This window comes from Poecile atricapillus, chromosome 17 (genome assembly GCF_030490865.1).
Source record: "Poecile atricapillus isolate bPoeAtr1 chromosome 17, bPoeAtr1.hap1, whole genome shotgun sequence".
Lineage (NCBI taxonomy): Eukaryota > Metazoa > Chordata > Aves > Passeriformes > Paridae > Poecile > Poecile atricapillus.
Window position 1 is genome coordinate 11,609,680 of NC_081265.1, and position 17,228 is coordinate 11,626,907.

The 17,228-nt window shown below is 39.9% G+C and overlaps 1 protein-coding gene across 4 annotated transcripts in view; it reads right to left on the reverse strand.

The window, feature by feature from the left end:
- The window catches only part of LOC131585776 (protoheme IX farnesyltransferase, mitochondrial), a 111,718-nt gene that overhangs the window by 25,198 nt on the left and 69,292 nt on the right, over positions 1–17,228 (reverse strand). For 3 of the 4 annotated variants that reach the window (XM_058852257.1, XM_058852256.1, XM_058852255.1), the window contains exon 5: positions 17,008–17,078. The exons of the other annotated variant lie outside the window; for it this stretch is intronic. In XM_058852257.1, the coding sequence (XP_058708240.1) occupies positions 17,008–17,078 (71 nt within the window). The remainder of the gene's footprint in view (positions 1–17,007; positions 17,079–17,228) is intronic. 4 annotated transcript variants of the gene reach the window in all.

Below are 17,228 nucleotides of genomic sequence, written 5' to 3' on the forward strand. Positions count from 1 at the left end.
TAGCCTTTGTGTTTTACAATCCACTCTGCCCTCTGGTCAAATCCTTAACCCTAAAATACATGCTGCAAGCACTGCTCCAACAGTCAGAAGAAAATAAGAAAAAATTGCTGGTGAGGATGAATTTTATGAGAGTTTTATCAGTAAAAAATCCTACCAGTCAAATTTTGATATTTAAGATGTTTGTTAGACCAATACAGTACAGACATCCTAAATACCTGGAAGAACAAAAATGAGCAAAGTTTACTCTAAAGATATGCCTTCAGTTTAAATTGGGTAAGTAATTTTATACAGCTTTTCCTAACCATTAACAGATTTTAGGTAACACAGTGTGCACAGAGCACATTTCTGCTCAGTGTTATCAGCCCTGGTGTTACCAATACAGCAGGAGTCGAGGGAGGGTACATCACTGCCTTTCACTGACAATGAGATGTATAAAATTTGAGGTTGTTCTTAGGAAAGGAGTTGTGCCCTCTGGTTCTGCAGCCTGTGGTGCTCCTTTGCAGAAAGGCAGAAAAACACAATCTGTACTGCCAGTGGTCTCAATGCTGACCACACATGCTGGAGTACTTTGTAGATGTTGCCCCTCTACAGTGAAAGCCTGACTGGCCTTGATTAAACAAATCTATCTTGATAGATTCCTGACAGTAAACACCAGATTCACACAATACTCACTCTCGAGGCAACAAAGACCAGCGTGACACTACTAGACTGGGCTGCCCACATCCGCCCTGCAGGGCTCACACACATAAATGAGAGCACAGTTTGATCTAATGCAACGAGCACTCTTCTCACTAATCAGCAGTAAAGACTTATCTACTTGTCTCCAATTCAAACAAACACTACCCACCTTGAGCAGGCACTAGCCCTTCATGTCTCAGACAGGAAAAGGGTGGGAGTGAAAGCCTTCTTCCACAGATGAACCCTGTTTTGCCTCTCCCACATTGCCTCCCTGCAGCACCAACAGCCCTTGGTGCCAGCCCTGATCCCAGGTGTCTGCTGCCTTCATTTCCAACTAATGGATCAGAAAAATACCTTTAAAAAATAAGGCTTTAACAAAAGGGAGGGGTGAAGTTATGTGGCTGAGACTTTGAAAAGATTTGCTGTAATCTTGGTGGAAGAGAACACATTTTTGTTTGTTCCTTTTTGTCTCTTCAAGGGAAGTTCCTGGAGGCACAGTATGTAACCACAGAATTACAGAATGGTTTGTGTTGAGAGGGACATTAAAGACCACCTTGTTTCAACCCCCCTCTGAAAGGCAAGGACACCTTCCATTAAACCAGGTTGCTCCAACACCCAACAAACCTGGCCTTGAACACTTCCACGGGTGGGGCAGCCACAACTTCTCTGGTCAATTTGAGGCAGTTTGATCAGTGTTTATAATTGTCCTAATGGTCTCAGGGGAGGGCATAAAGTCAATGGGTGGTTCTTCTTAAGCAGCTGAACTACTTTACTTTCAGACATCCTGAAAGCATCACATTTTCTACTTCTCTCTAGTGTTTCCTCAGCAAAGAAGAGTAATTGTCTGATTTACAAAGGCCTGTTCCTGAAACTCCAGCTGAGATTAGGAAGTCAAACTGTGATCTGATGACTCAGCTTTGTTATAACTCCCTTTTAAAATAGTATTTGGCATCACATAGACACTGCAATCAGAAATTAGGACTTTTCCTTCATGGTGAGACCCGAGGTAGAAGAGAAATCAACTCACTCTCATGTAAATTTGTCATGTTTATAAGGCTTAGGACAAGTATAAGCAACTCCTCACTGTGAAAAAGAAAATATTTGAGGAAAATGTAGAGAGATTTCAGTCACTGGTGATGCTCTTTCTGCTTCAGTGATGCTGCAGATTTTGAGACAAGACTGAGCCTAGGTTTAAATCACAGCAGTTTAAAGGGTATTCTGATTTCTACTAGATAATGTCTTCTAGGGACCAGTGTGCATGTCCATGCTCACATTGCTTGTCAGTACTCAGGTATATGGGGCGATGTTTGCTAGTTTGATGCACACGCCATTGCTAGGCTGCCCACATCTCATCAAGGGACTATAGGAGACCAGCATCTCATCCTGGAGCAGTAGAAAGGCTGAGATACTGAGTTGTCACTGAATTTACCCCACCATCTAATGTTCACACAGTTCTACTACAGCCTCATGCCACCATGCAGCCCATGTCAGCCTTGGCAACCATGCAACCCAATGCCAGGGAATTCTCACATGACACTCAAAGTGGCTGAGGCATCTCTGACTATTTCCTTCATCCTTAAACCATACCATGCAGTAAGTGCAGGCTGGTGACAGATGCTGGTACATGCGCCTCACTGCACTTGGGCACTCATGTTTGCTGAGGGAATCGCTCCCATGGGAAAAATAGACAATCTTCCATTGGAAAACTGGCCAGGAAGCTAGCTCAGAAAGCAAACATCTTGAGTAAGAAACTACGTTTTATGATGGGTTCTTGGGAGGAGTTGGTTTCAGTTATTTGGCTGATTAAAATCAGACTTTGAAATAATAGTGCAAGTGCCAATTGAGTTATCTTGGCATTTCAGCTCTAAAAATACCCAGTATGTCACCACACAGGGCACCTCCTAAAGACAAACCAAAGCTTAGTAGTTCTGCCTTGTCCCTCTTCTCTCCTCTACTGATAACAAATAGGCCAAAATCTACCTAATAAAAGTGCTAAAAGACATCCACCTTCAACTAAAAGCTTTTGAGAATTTCAGCTTGACTAGCAAATAATCAGACTTCTCCTGATGCAAAGGAAATGTGTTGTCATTTCTTTTCCAGGGAGTTCACCCAAGATGGCCCCACTCCAGTCACACTTCACGGAGAGAATCCAAGAGGAGAACGAGAAGCAGGAGGAAGATGAGGCCCACGTTCTCCTCATTCAGTTCCGGAGAGATGCTGCTGGTTGGGTTGGGGAGGATTGTTCAAGGACACCCCAGAGGTGCTGGGGGGAATGGGAACAGGCAGGAGGAATTCCACACAGGTGCTATTCAGGTATCTCCTACACACATGACCACGAGACATCCATGTGGACCCTCATCCAGAGGAGTGAGGAGGCTTTGGAAGATGCAGCAGCATATTTCAATTCCTGTGCAGTAATATAATCTCTAAACCAGTCACCACTTACAGATGTCCAGGTTATATGTAAATAATGAGCTTACATACACGTGCAGGAAATAAATTTATTTAACAGGCTCGAGAACCATGGATAATAGTACTTCCTGACTCACAGCCTTACTTGGAAAAATTAAGAGGCAAAAACAAATTAAAGCATTTGCCTGTCTATAAAATTAATGTAGTATTTTACCTATTTCACAGCATCAGTAGAGCAAGCTTCATGTCTATAATGATCAACAGTGGGACGACTTACACATGCTTTTCTGTGCTGGCTTTGCCCAAACATTTTGTGAAGACAACTGTCAAAGTAGTTTGAACTACAATCTAAAAAACAATTTTAACAGCGTTAAAAATGGAGCAAAAGTTTAGAGATTAAAAAACAAAACAAAACAAAACCTAAAAAAGAGCAAGACACAACTGCCTCTTAAAATCTATGAATACCTGAAAATATGGAAAATTCCTGGATCAGTATATATTCCTTTGAATATATTGACACTCCCATACAAGTGCAGACACAAAGCACTGCATCAAAACAATGCATCCTGAATAGGTGCATTGATTCGATCAGCAGTTCTATGCAATTCCTGTTCCGATGTTAAGCAAATACATAAGAAACTTAATTTGTGACCATGTGTTAATGGGAAACTGGGCACACCAAACATACTTACATAAAAGCAGGTGAGGTATAAGTGCATATATCTGAAAATTAGATTCAAAGCCTAATACAAAAGGTAATAAATCCTGTCTTCTCCCTGTCTGTCAAAATCCCTTCATAGACGTGTCACACACTTCTAAAAGGTTAAACTATAAAAAACCTAAACAACAATGCTTTTTTGTTTAGCTGCAGCATGTCTGGAGTACCTTAACGGATTTGGAACATTTAAATTCCCAGTTAATTAATCTGTATTAGATCTCATTAGTATTGACAACTGCCCCTCAGGCCATAAGACCATGGATCCGTTCTGCCAAATGCATGTGATGCTCTAAAATAAGCAGAGCAGGGATGGTAAAGGAAGAATCCAGGCATGGGCTTGTGTGACAAGGGTGGAAAGAGAAGAAACTTTATTTAGAGTAATTTCTATATCCAAATGAAGTCAAATACGTACCCTTCTGTTCCTCTGTGTGGGATTTTAGTAAAAGCAAATATTCTGCACAAATTTAGCCCTTTAATAAAACTTCAATTTACCTACTTTTTGATGAGACAAAAATTGTGTTTGGGTTTTGGTGAGTTTTCTGTGCCATCTGAGACACAGGTTCAACAAGACCACTGTGCTTCTACCCCTTGCTCACCCACAGAAATGGTGCTAAATTATCCGTGACTTCAGCATATTCCATAGTGGCAGGTAAACAATGCTGAGAACATAGAGGTGAGACTGATGGCTCAGGTTAATTTCAATATTGCTACTCTGGGTCCAAATTCTACCTGCATATAGTGTCAAAACAATTTGTTGTAATAAGAGGGACAGCCTGAACCAGGTTCCTGCACAGATGGGTTGAAAATAGCAGGAGCTCAAGAGAAGGTATTTTGGCAGACAAAGAACACAAGTGTGATCCTCATCTGCAACTACATTTCACCATGACAAGCTGAGATACGAGTCTAGTGCTGTTCCAAAACCATAATTAAAATCAGATTTCAGGAGGAAGCATCTTAAGTTGCTTACTGTTTCTGGACTCTCTAGGTACTAAAATGTCCTCAGACTACTCATCAGTACAAAGCTGCTGGAGGAAGCCCCTTCCTCTTTTCCCTAATTTTTTCCAGGTCAGCAGTATGGTCTTAAGGCTTCTGAAGCCACTTACAAATTCAGACAAAAGCATCAGTCTGAATGCTTCACCTTCTTCCAACAGCAATGAGAGGTTACACAAACAGAAGTTCAAGTACCACCCCTTTGATGGTTTCTGTGGGTGCAGAAGCCCACAGTCATGAAGGGGAAAGGATATCCATAGAAATGTCTACCTACACTCATGCAGAAAACCATACTCTTCCTTTGCTGCTGATTTAGTTTTGCTCATCTCCTGGCATCTTCTCAATCCTGCAGCCAGGCAACACTAAGAGTTGCTGAAAACAAGTCCCAGGGCAGGAGCTGTGCCTTTGGTCAGCATGACTGTCCTACAGTACTGGGCTATGGCTTGATCACCTCCCACACTGGGAGGAGCACCAGCCAAAAGTATTTTTTTAAACTTATATTTATTTTTTTTTAAGATCAGCACCCAAGAACTGCTGAACTCTGCTTAGCAGCTTTTAGAGACCCACCAGAAAAATCAGGGAAGGCCATCAATGAACCTCAGGAGCTAGAGCAGGCAATCCCATCCCATTTGGAGAAGACAGAAGGAGCCTAGAGTGTTATGAAGACTATAAGAAGCCTTCCTGCTCCCACAGCTGAGGTAACAGGGATGCAGGCCTATCTCCTTCAAGCACACATCTGGACAGCATTTGTGTCATTTCTAGCCCTGCTTCCCCCAATGGACGGATGCCTGGAACTGGCAATGGAGTCGCCTGCTGGCGCAAGTGCCGCCAACTCAGCTGACTGCAAGAAAGGAGCCAGAAGGCTGGAAAAGACACATTTTGCCCCAGACAGCAACGGTAGCATCCCTGAAATTATTGTTGATGGAGGGTTAAAAAATCCCCTCACACAGTTTTTATGTTTGAGGTAAGGCCCAGAGCATTCAAAAGAAACCAGTAATCACGGCAGAATGCTGAATTATGGCAATCTACCAAATCTGAAATTAAATTTTAATTTTCCACACAAATTCTTTCAGGCTGTGTATTTCTATATTTAGTAATAAAAACCATATCCATGACCACTGTCAGCTGTAAAAGTTCCACTGTAATAACACTACTAATGGGAACTGGAACAACACTGTGTGGATCAGTAGCTTCATTGCTGAGGACTTTACTAAAATTATTCTACATTCTTTTTACAAAAAAAAATTAGATAAAGCTCCCAAATAACTCTACAGAGGATGTGCTTGATAGAAAAAACATCTACATTCAGACATGAGATTCGGAATCAAAGTGGTTACATGATGACCTGATCTAGTGGGTGGCATCCCTGTCCATGGCAGAGGGGTTGGAATTACATGGTCTTTCAGGTCCCTCCCAACACAAACCATTCTGGGATTCTGTAATACATCATGACCCCTAATTAGTACAGTTTTGAGGCTGAGGTTTATAAGGACTCAAAGCAAAATATTTTTACATTCAACTACAACTTCCAATTATAGACTGGATTTCTGCCATGGAAAGATTTCCTTCCAATTAAAAGGAAAAAAAAAAATAGCTGTAACAGTGGCAGAATGGACATACTGCCAGACCTCTATTTCTTTCATGTATTTCTGATTCAGTGTCAGAAACTTTACTTAACACAAGCAATTCATGCTCTCATTTTGATACTGTCTTTTACAGGTACCTTGTGGCTGAATATTATGAAAAGCCCAAGAAGCTGCTGATTGAAGTTTAAACTTGCAAAGTACCAGAATTATATGTAACTGAATAATATGTATCAATGAGTTAAAATGGTACTATTTTAAAGGAGAAAATGTTGAGAAAGATCTTAATACTCATTTATTCTCTTTCAGTCATGCATGAAAGTTCATGAGTCATGACAAAGGATGAAGGATTTAAAACTAAAATGTGAGACTAAACTACACTTTTAATTGGGAATTCAATTTTTTCTCTATCGACTGCAAATATCAGAATACAGCTTGTTTACATTTAGTGCTGAAGACAAACAAATGGGGCGCTTTTTCAAGTATTTCTCTTTTTCTTCATGAATTATTTAATTTTGTCTTCACAGGTTAAGTAGTATCTACATTCTGTCAATGTCTGGCATTTCATCCCCAAAAATGTGCTGCTGTGGCAGATCAGACTCTACATGTACTACAATTACTGAATTTTGTATCAAATCCCCTTTAACTGGGTGTACCATGATTTTTAAGACTGCCAGAACACACTTGCTGCAATTCTGCCCACTTGTGTTTTTGTGTCTTTTTTGTGATTTGATTTCTGGTAATGACTATGATAAAGATGTTGCTAACTTCAGACTGGACATTACTTTTCCTGAAATGTGGGAAAACAAAACAAAAACCAACAAAACAAAACACCAAAAAACTCCAAACAAACAAACAAAAGCCCCAAGGAAAATAATGGAAAAGTTCTAAACCTAACTTGTAACATAAAACCTGAGCTGAGGAAGAATTCAATGTTAAGAGGAAGTATGAGAGTGGTAGGTGCTCCCCAAAAATCTAAGGAGCTGGGTTAACAGGTAGTATTTAAGCACATTTAAACACCACAACAATTATGCCTGCAGAAAAAGAGTTTACAGACTCAATCCTCAAGTAAACCTCTTTAAAATTCAAATCTCTCTGAAAGCAATCACTCCTAGTACCTTTCCTTTATCCATAGGGCCCAGCCAGGCCCATCAGCACCAACCTGGATGTGATTTTGAATGACAGCTGGACCATCCACAGGGAAACACGGCAGGATTCAGTGAATGATGTCTTAATCTCCCAAGGAATGTCATACAGGGAGAACTTGGCATAAAGGGAGTTCAGTGATGGATAAACATGTATCACTGGCTAAGTCTCATCATGGAGTTGCCTTTTTGAGTTTTGCCTCTAAATTGCCACCAGCTCTGGCTTTGCCATCAAATGTACTTGCTCGGAAGTGTATTTAGTGTAAATAAACACAGGCTAGGATAAAACACTGCTTGTTTGTGTCAATTAATTTCTCTCCCAAAGAAGAAACAGACCAAGCATGTAGCCCAGGTCACCCTGCCATGGGTGTGTATCATTGTATAAAAGTATAATCAACACTGTATTCTATGCAAAGTGGGGCAATTTTTTCCCTTCACTCCTCAAGAACCCAAGCTGCAGATGTTCTGTATCTCCTGCCAGATTGAGGTGCTTTAAAACTATCATAAACAAACACGGCTCATTTAAAACAATAATTTCATCCTGAAAGGGACAATCTCTCTTTTTTATGGTTCAGTAAATCAAAATTGGCTTGACTGATTTTGATGAAGGTTTCACTAAGGTGATACATGAATCTCAACTCAGCCAAGGAAGGCGAGATCAAGAGTCCCACCCTCAGCATTGAGCTTTCTCCTACACATCTCCTGCTCTCATTCTTTCCAAAAAAAATTTTTTTTCATCTAACTCCCTGCAAACAATACCAGGACCTGTTTTTTAATGTTTTTGTGAGCCTGTCCTGAGGTCTGAGTCCAGGTCTGGGATGAGATAGCTCAGTGTACCATGGGGAGACTTGCAGTTCAGATAAAAATAAAACTTTTGTGGTGCTCTTTGTTATTAAGCAGACACTCCAATTGGGCTTCATCACTTCACTTGTAAATAAAGAATTACAAATGAAAAGGACCTATACTTACAAAATGTTTATGCTCTTATTACACTTGATATCTACACCAGAATGCTAATCATAATAACCCTGAGCAACCCTGTGGAGCGTCAATACGTTTGTGGTATGTGGCTTTGTTAGGTAGGAGTGAAAGGGTGACTAATAATATTCACAGCTTCCCCACAGTCATGAAAATGTAAATATTTTTTTAAAGTGCTTACAGGACAAACCTACAGTAAATCTGAAAAATGTCCCCCACAATATTTAAACTAAATCCTCCTCTTTAATCTAACCTTAGAAAGTGGCAATTAAATGATCTATTCATTCTATTTCAAAATCTAAGTTCTCTCTTTGTTTAAGAGCCAGACAACACCTGATGAATAGAATGGATAATTTGGTCTCTCCAGAAACACTTTTCTAATTTAGAATGATTAAATATAACATATGCTTCTGCTGAGCCCTCAGCTAACATTTCGGAAGCATTGGGTAAAGAAGTCTCAGGCCAGATCTCAATCCCATTCAGAGAAAACTGACATTCTAGGATATTTATTAACCCGCTCTTCAAAAAAACAGAAGAGAGAAGATAGTCCAGTCATCCCACCATGGGAACACTGCTTCTAAATACCTTTCCAGGAGCAATAAAAATGAAGAAATTAAGTTATTCACTATAGCAAAAGAGAGCAGGACAAGAAACAAAGGTTTGCCATGGGAAGAGGAACAGTTTCTAGGCACCAGCCAGTGGAAGAGCAATGGAGCAGATTGAGCCTGATAAATTTCAAGTTCAGCCAGATCCTTTCTGCCCATCTTGCACCACTGCAAACATGCCTTTGACATCCACAGCTTGGGTGAGAGAACTCTTAGCTGCCAAGTCTTATCTCAGAAGTGAAGAGGATGAGGATGGCTGTATTTTGGGATTTCTGCACTATTATCTAGGTAGATTATCTACAGTTACCATCTGGATTTATGGGGTTTTTCAGTGGAACAAAACGAAAAACCTTTCATATACCATCAAAGTGCATGAATAGAAGATAATTATTGTCACATAGGCAGCAATAGGAGTCACTGTGGCTCCTTTCTAGCATGATTTATAATTTTATATTATAAATGTAAATAATAAATATAAAAAATAAAAATAAATATAAATAATATAAATATAAATTTATTTATAAAAAAAGAACTAAATAAAACATATCAAAGCAGTTTTCCACATATCTCAACCTCAGGAATGCAACTTTTCTAGTAATAGATATCAGAGAGCAAGCATCTGTGTTTGCACAGCTAATTCAACTGCAAGAAAAACCTCTTTTGTATCTGACTTGCGAAGCTGATAACATGTAAGTTATAACTTGTATGAGACATGATAAACTCTACCCTTCACAGAGAGAAATTCACTTCTAACATGACTCACTGTAAACAGATCTCAGGGTATAGCAGCTCCTAATCAAAGGCAGCTCCATAATGGACTTGTTGAGCAGTGACATTTCCTACACCACTTGGCACAGGATGAATGATGACACTGTTGTGGTTAAATCAGATAAGGTTCAATACTAATACAAAGAACAAAGTGTTGAGGTGTTGACTGCATTAAGCCAGAATTTACAAATATGAACCTGAAATGTTTGACAGACATGGGAAGAAGAGCCATCAGGGGAACACTGCCCTCAAGATGGGGAAAGGATCTTGGGCTTTGAGCTTAAATATTGTTTGTTTGTAAAAACTCACTTTAACAACACCTTTGGAGAAAATGACTCATTACTAGTCAATTCAAGAGGAAAGGAGGCAATGGCTGCAATCAATGTCCAAGAGGCCCATTCAGATTAGACACAAAGATGGCAGGATTAGTGCACAATGGCTCGGTTCCCTCCAGCTCCCTTGGCCCTATCCACAAACCCCCACCACCCCCGCCCCGGTGAGGAGCTGACATGAGAGGATAAGACAACTTCATTAGGAACCTGTATCACTTCTTTGCAATGTTCTCCACAAGCAGATGAAGCTGCTATTTAGCCAAATGCACCGTGACTCCAGCTTTATACATGAGCACGTGGGATGTTTCCTAATGTGGGGCAAGGCACACTCTGATTTATCAACTGTCCCACATATAATTAAAGATTCAGATAAATAATTTGGGGGTAAAGACCCATAGGCTGAGCTGAAAAGCAGCAAGGCATGAGGGATCAAGTGTTTCCGCAGGATTTATATTTACCAAACAGAGCTGCCTGCAAAGGAATGTCTGTATTGAGCTGTGGCAGAATGAGGCCTGGGCAGGAGTGAGCTGGAGAATCAGCAATTGCTTCATTTCAACTGAAACAAATTTAAATGTGGAGTTAATAAAACAACCCTCTTTATTGCCCTAAGAAACAAAATACATATGTAGTTAGAGCCATATAATTTCCTCCTAACACACATTTTGATCTGAGGATAATGTGCAGTATCACCACTTTTCTGTGTATTTTACAAAAGGCCTCTAATCCCTTAGAACCATTTAATCAACATCCCATGCAGGCAACGAATAAATAATTGAAATATAAATACTGTCAACCATATCCCCTTTGGGAAAGAGACACAGTAAGCATTGCATCATTACATTTGACCCTCTTTAGATGTGGGTTTTATTCTCATTAAACTATGTTTTAGCCCCAAGGTTTCTCCCCACACACCTCTCTGTGACATGGCCATGCCAGAAAAAAAAATTTTAAATACCCCACTGTTCAAAAGGCAAGAAGTACATTTTTACAAGCAATTGTACACGTCAAAAATATAAAGCTACTTTTTAAATTTCTTGTTTACCAAACACAGCCAATAACAGCTCCTGGAAAACACAGGGTAGAAAAACAAATGAAGGTAGGAGGGTGGTGGTGGAGAAGGAATGCATTTACTTGTTTTTAATAGTAAAGCCTGAATACAAGCAGGATAAGAAATTCTTGAAAAGGCTGCTGTGATGGTGCCTGCTTTGAATTGTGCCCTGTTTAAACAAGAGGAAAGCCTCCCACTGAAAAAAAAAACATTTTTATCATTCAAAAAGATCTCAGGGCAGACCCTTTAAAATGAGGTATTTTCTAAACAAAGCATCAGAATGTTCCCCTGCAGGGAATGAGCATCTGATCTCTTAAAAATTATCATTCTTGAAGAACTTTAGATTTATGGAGTTTTTGTTTTATTTGTTTTAACTTAAGTAGAATGAAACCTGTCTGAAATGACCACCCAAGGGAGCAGAGCCACCAGCTAAGCAGGGGCTGAGCCCTAAAGGGGACCCAAAGTTGTATCAAGACCCTTGGGGAGGTTTTAAATCTCTGGCTTAACCAGAGCTAGCAAAACACTTAATGCAGGTATCAGCGTAAGCCCAGGACATGGATTTTCCTTCACTTACATCCATGCAGCTCCACTAACATCAGTAGGAACATTCCTGATTTACATTAGTGTTAAGCAAAGGAACAAGCTAATTACCCTGAGTTATCCACAGTGATTACAGGAGAAACTGTGTTTTAAAATGCACACATTTTTTTCAGCGTGGACTGGTTTTGTTACACTTGTAATAGTAGGTCTGCTACAGGCAGCAGAGTTGAAAAACTCAGCTTTACATACAATTAGTCTAGAGTCACAATGTGCTTCTCAATAAATAAAATTTCACATGTTGCAGTTTTCTATTAATTCATGAACACCCAACTTCCATATCTGCAATTGTGACTACTACTCACAAATATAAGCCATTGGTGAGAAATAGTAATAGCATAGGAGCCCTTTTTGGTCTGATTCTTCAAGAGTTCGGCTTATAGTTTAAACTGAGCCAAGACAATGCTCCACTCAGAAATATCAATCAGTAGAAGTGTTACTGCCTCCATTAAGTGCAGTAACCATCAACTGTGAACATGAGAAGTGGAAAGCTCACAGACAGAACACAGCTCCTTGGGCATTGCTAAGGGAAAAGGGTAATGGGATTCTTGGAAAAAAATATTCATCAAACAACACTAAGATTTAGTTCTGTTAAAGCATTCAAGGCATAAGCTATGTTGTGCCGCCTTCTGCTATTTTAATAGACTTAAACTTCTTAAATGGGTATAGAAAAGTAGCTAGAGTACAAATAATCTGCGTAAGGAGAATATCAATAAATTCAACAGCATGTTAGTTTAATCACAGAATCCCAGAATGGTCTGGATTGGAAGGGACCATAAAGCTCATCTCTTTCCATGCCCCTGCCATGGGCAGGGACACCTTCTACTATCCCAGGGTGCTCCAAGCCCCATCTAATCTGGCCTTGGACATGGCCAGGGTTAGGGCAGCCACAGCTTCTCTGGGTAACCTGGGCCTGGGCCTCCCCACCCTCACAGGGAAGAACTTCTTCCAAAGATCTAATCTGAATCTACTCTTTTGCAGTTTGAAGCCATTATATGGAAGAGTTTGGAGACAAGATCTGGAGCAACCAGGTCTCAGTGCTAAGACTGCTGTGAGCAGGAGATGGGTCTTCATCTCTCCTGAGGCACCTTTCAGCCCGGACCACCCTCTGAAGCTACCTCTGAAGCTACCTTTGTACAATGCTTCATGGTCCAGGCAAGCACAGAAGAAGCCACCAGCCCACACCCAGGCAGCCACTGCTGAGGCCAAACCAAAGGACTCGATACAGACAACAGCTGTAAGTTGCAAAATAGTACAGAAGCAGAAATGAACAATATCTACACTGCCATGAATTTGTTATTTAGAACATACTGTTTAAGGTCTTTTTTTCTTTTCAGATGAAAAACAGTTCTTACACAACTATGAAAAATTTTATTAGTGATTAGCAGAGCGGATCCAGCAGTACCTTAAGTTTGTATAACTGCCACTTTTTAGAAGGAGTGTGTGCAGGTAAAGGGTGATCAAATCTGTCACTTTGCACAACATAGCAGAGCAGGGCACTTGTCACCTTTGGGGTTGATCTCACTCAGCTACTGCAGCTCATAGTAGAGATTTATTAAAATTAATCAGCAGGAAAATTAAATCCATTACCTTAAAAACCAAGGGAATAAATCACACCCAACAGGAAATCAGGAAAAACTGCTGTCACTTCAGACAAATCTAAGATTGCGTGAGCACATGAAATTTTTCCTCGTCAATGACACAAAACAAATTCATCGAAGGAAAAGAAGGAAACAGTATCAGCTGTTATTATAAGGCAGAACACAAATATGCTCAATGAGTTTAACACTGCAGCCCAAGTATAAAGAACATCTCGAGCTGTTTGTATTTCCAAACAAGACTTGAGGGGTCAGAGGAGGAAGACACATGGGCAGGCAGGATGATGGATGGCACTCAGTGGTATGCTGTGTTTGGGTCTACTCCTGTTGTTTTTGCAACAGGATGTTTCTGATTATTCTCTGAATAGAGATTAAGGATGGTTACATCTCATTGCTCAAAGAGAACATTTTTTCAGAGCATTACAAATTAAATTGAGCATTGTAAAGCAAGCAGTCAATGAACTATCTGGTGTTGTTTGTCACAAATCTCCCAACAGTGTCAGAAGATTCCCTGGGGGCATGAGAGGTGGGTTTGGAGACTGGCAAATAAGGTAAATGTGCTCTTGTCCCTACATTCAGCAGCCCCAGCTCTGCAGAACCTGTCTGTATCATTGCCTTTATGGACTGCCCAGCCCAAATATATAAAATATAAAGCAGGGGCACACTGAGCCACTAAGTAATTGTTTCAGCTATCAAGATGATGCGATGGAGAGACTTCACAAAGGATGGATCAAAATTACTTTTCCAAATTCCATCCTTCCAGAGATCTTTGCAGAACTGGCTCCTGGCTCACAGGGAATGATGGACAGGCCAAAGTTGCTCAACTGAGACTTCTTCAGTGTCACCAGTAAGAGAACAATACCGTCTCCAGCAAGACCTCCACTCCTCAAAGTACAGCCCTGGACACAGAGCCTTTTTTGAAAGTTACTGAGATTCCTCATCAATGCCAAAGGAAACTGCAAGTCCTCAGCAGCTCAGAGAAAATGGTGACATGCAGGGGCTTGGGAACCACATGAATGTATATGCAGGGAAACGAGCCCCTGAGACAGATTTGTGGTGTTTTCTCGAAGTGAAGGTTTCAGGCAGAAACATTGTTCAGGGGAGAAACATTGTTGGAAGCAAGATCACTCAGAGAATAGACATCTGATTTTAACCCTAAACAAACTAGGGGCTGAAGCTGCAAACAGAGGCCACAAAGCAAAACACAGAGGAATAGTTTCTCTACAAAAGCTTAACATGTCCTAACAAGCCATCTCTGTGAATTATCTTGCTTAAAACAGAGACACCAGCTTATCCAGGGACTGCATGACTCACTAACTCCAAGATCCTCTCACTGAGGTTACCAGTTTGATTCTGGCCCTACATTCAAAGCATGTAAGAATTCTATTTGTGATGGCACAACCTCTAAAAATCTCTCACTGGCCTCAGTGCAGTTTTCAGTGGGCAGAAGTCACACCAAAGTCACCACTGAAAGCCTTTCCAAGGAGGTCCAGAGCCAACATGATGGAGAGTTAACAGCCTTCTCTCTTCAAAAAGAATCTCAAGCTCAGGTCAGAAACTGCTACCCATATTGTCCAGTTCTCTAACAACAACTATGATGGATAAATAAAAAGCAAGGACAGCAAGATAAAAATGAGAATATATTTACAAACAGTGAAAATGAAGATGGAGTAGAAAATGATATCTCATTTGCACTGGATAGCACAGATGTTGTAGCACAGCAGAACTAAAAATGTTTCATTACATGAAGCAGCTAAAGAGAAGAAAACGTCAAAACTCAAATGTCAGACAAATTTTGGGCAAGAACTCCCCAAACTTTCCGGATTCTTTCCCAGAGCCAAGACACCAGCGTCTTATGTACTATTTATCCAGCCCTGTCTTCTCTGCTTTTGACTAGTTTTAGCATAACCATTTACAGGTTATATTTAATCAGCCAGGAAGTAAAGAGTTCAAGGAACATCAGGAAGTATGTGGCAAAATTCAAGGTTAGATCACTTGCACTGGATTATTCTCCTCTGGCACACTGTAGAAGAAATAACCCCAACTCAAGGTCTGCATACTCCATGGTCTGCAGGGAGCGAGAGCAGCATTATTCAAGGGAAGTGACACTTTAAGGAACTTTAAATTAGCTGTTGACAGGCAGGCAGATAGATTGATGAGTGATTGCCCAATGTCCCCAACATTACCATTTTGTGGTGAAGGCAAATATGAAAAGGGGGGAAGTAAGAAAATCCATGAAATATGGTTTTGCCAATCTGTGGTGCATTCAGATGACACTGAAGTTAATTTAAGGACACTGGAAACCTAAAATAAATTGCTTTCTCTAAATTAGAAGTTGACAGAAAATTTCCTTGTTATATTTTTGACTCCAGAAGCACTGCAAACCACACTAGCAGCCTATGATAAAAAGAAAATAATAATAATAAAAAGAAAATCTCCCCACCATTTTTCTTCCTAGTAAGTGTTTCTTCTCCCAGGGCCTAAGGACAACATGCAAGGGAGGCAGAAGTGCAGGTCCCCTGAACCACACAATTAAGCCTGACTTACTGTATATCAGATGATGTCCTCACTGCAGTGGTCCCTAAAATATGTTTTTAAGTAAAATTAACTTGGGAATCCGCAATTAGCACCACCTTCGAGAACAAATCAGAACAAGTTTATTGAAGTGCTCTAACTATTTACCACAAGAGTGAATTTACCCCCAAGGTTCACTTGACTATTTTGTCTCAATTTTCTTGTAATTTCATCTGTCATGGTTTTTTTCAGTCCTCCAAAGTTGATAGATAAAACACAGAAATAAATAGGACCAACTGTTCACAGAAGCCTAAGGGAAAACATAATTTTGTTATAAATACTCTTTGGCACAAATCATGGAAATGCAATACTAAAATTGTTTGTTGAATCATTTATGAATTGGGCCTTCAGTTTCAGTTTGCAAGTAAGCTGGTGGATTTTTATTGATGTTCTTTTTCACTTTGCTTTTTTAGTTGCAAAACAGCCCTTGAGAAACTGAACTGATATATAATCAAGAAAAGAGAAGGAATGGAAGACTTTTTTTTAAAGGAAATTCCTATGCTAACACAGAACTTTTTTTGCAGACAGGAATTTAGTTCTAGATGATGACAAACTTTATGATGACAATTTTTAAAATTAATTTCCTAAGATGCCACAATTGTGAGCTAGATATGTAAAAGCAACACACATTTTTATTTTCTTAGATGGGAAATTTTTAAGATTTATTATTACAAAACAAAAGTTCAGTGGAACATCACTGCATGCTGCCACACCATGCAGAGAGTCATCACATATGAAGAAATATGTAATATGAAGAGAAATTCTACTCTATTGAGAAATTCAGTATTTTATAGCTGTGAGTGCCCAAACTCCTCACCTGAAAGTTATAAACAAAGAAATAGCAAGGAACAAAGAGTTGCATTTCTTTCTTTAGTGTTTTGTCTCAAAGTGCTACTTTTCGTCATCTAAAGAAGGAGGGAAACTTGGAAACAGATAAAAGGTTTATTCCTCCTTAGCCAGAGCAGGTGTGCATTGCCTTACCTGATCTGTCCTCGAACCAGTGGTCTGTTTTTAGTCCTGTTCATATTTGAGTCAAATGGAACCTCAAAGAACTGTAATTAAAAAAAAGAAAGGAAGAATCAAAATGAAAGGATACTGGAAAATGTGCCATGCATAGATTGTCCTGTCTGCATCTGCAGGTGCTTTAATCTCTGTTTTTGAAGGTTCAGGGATACAACAAAAATGGTAAATTTTTGGTTTTA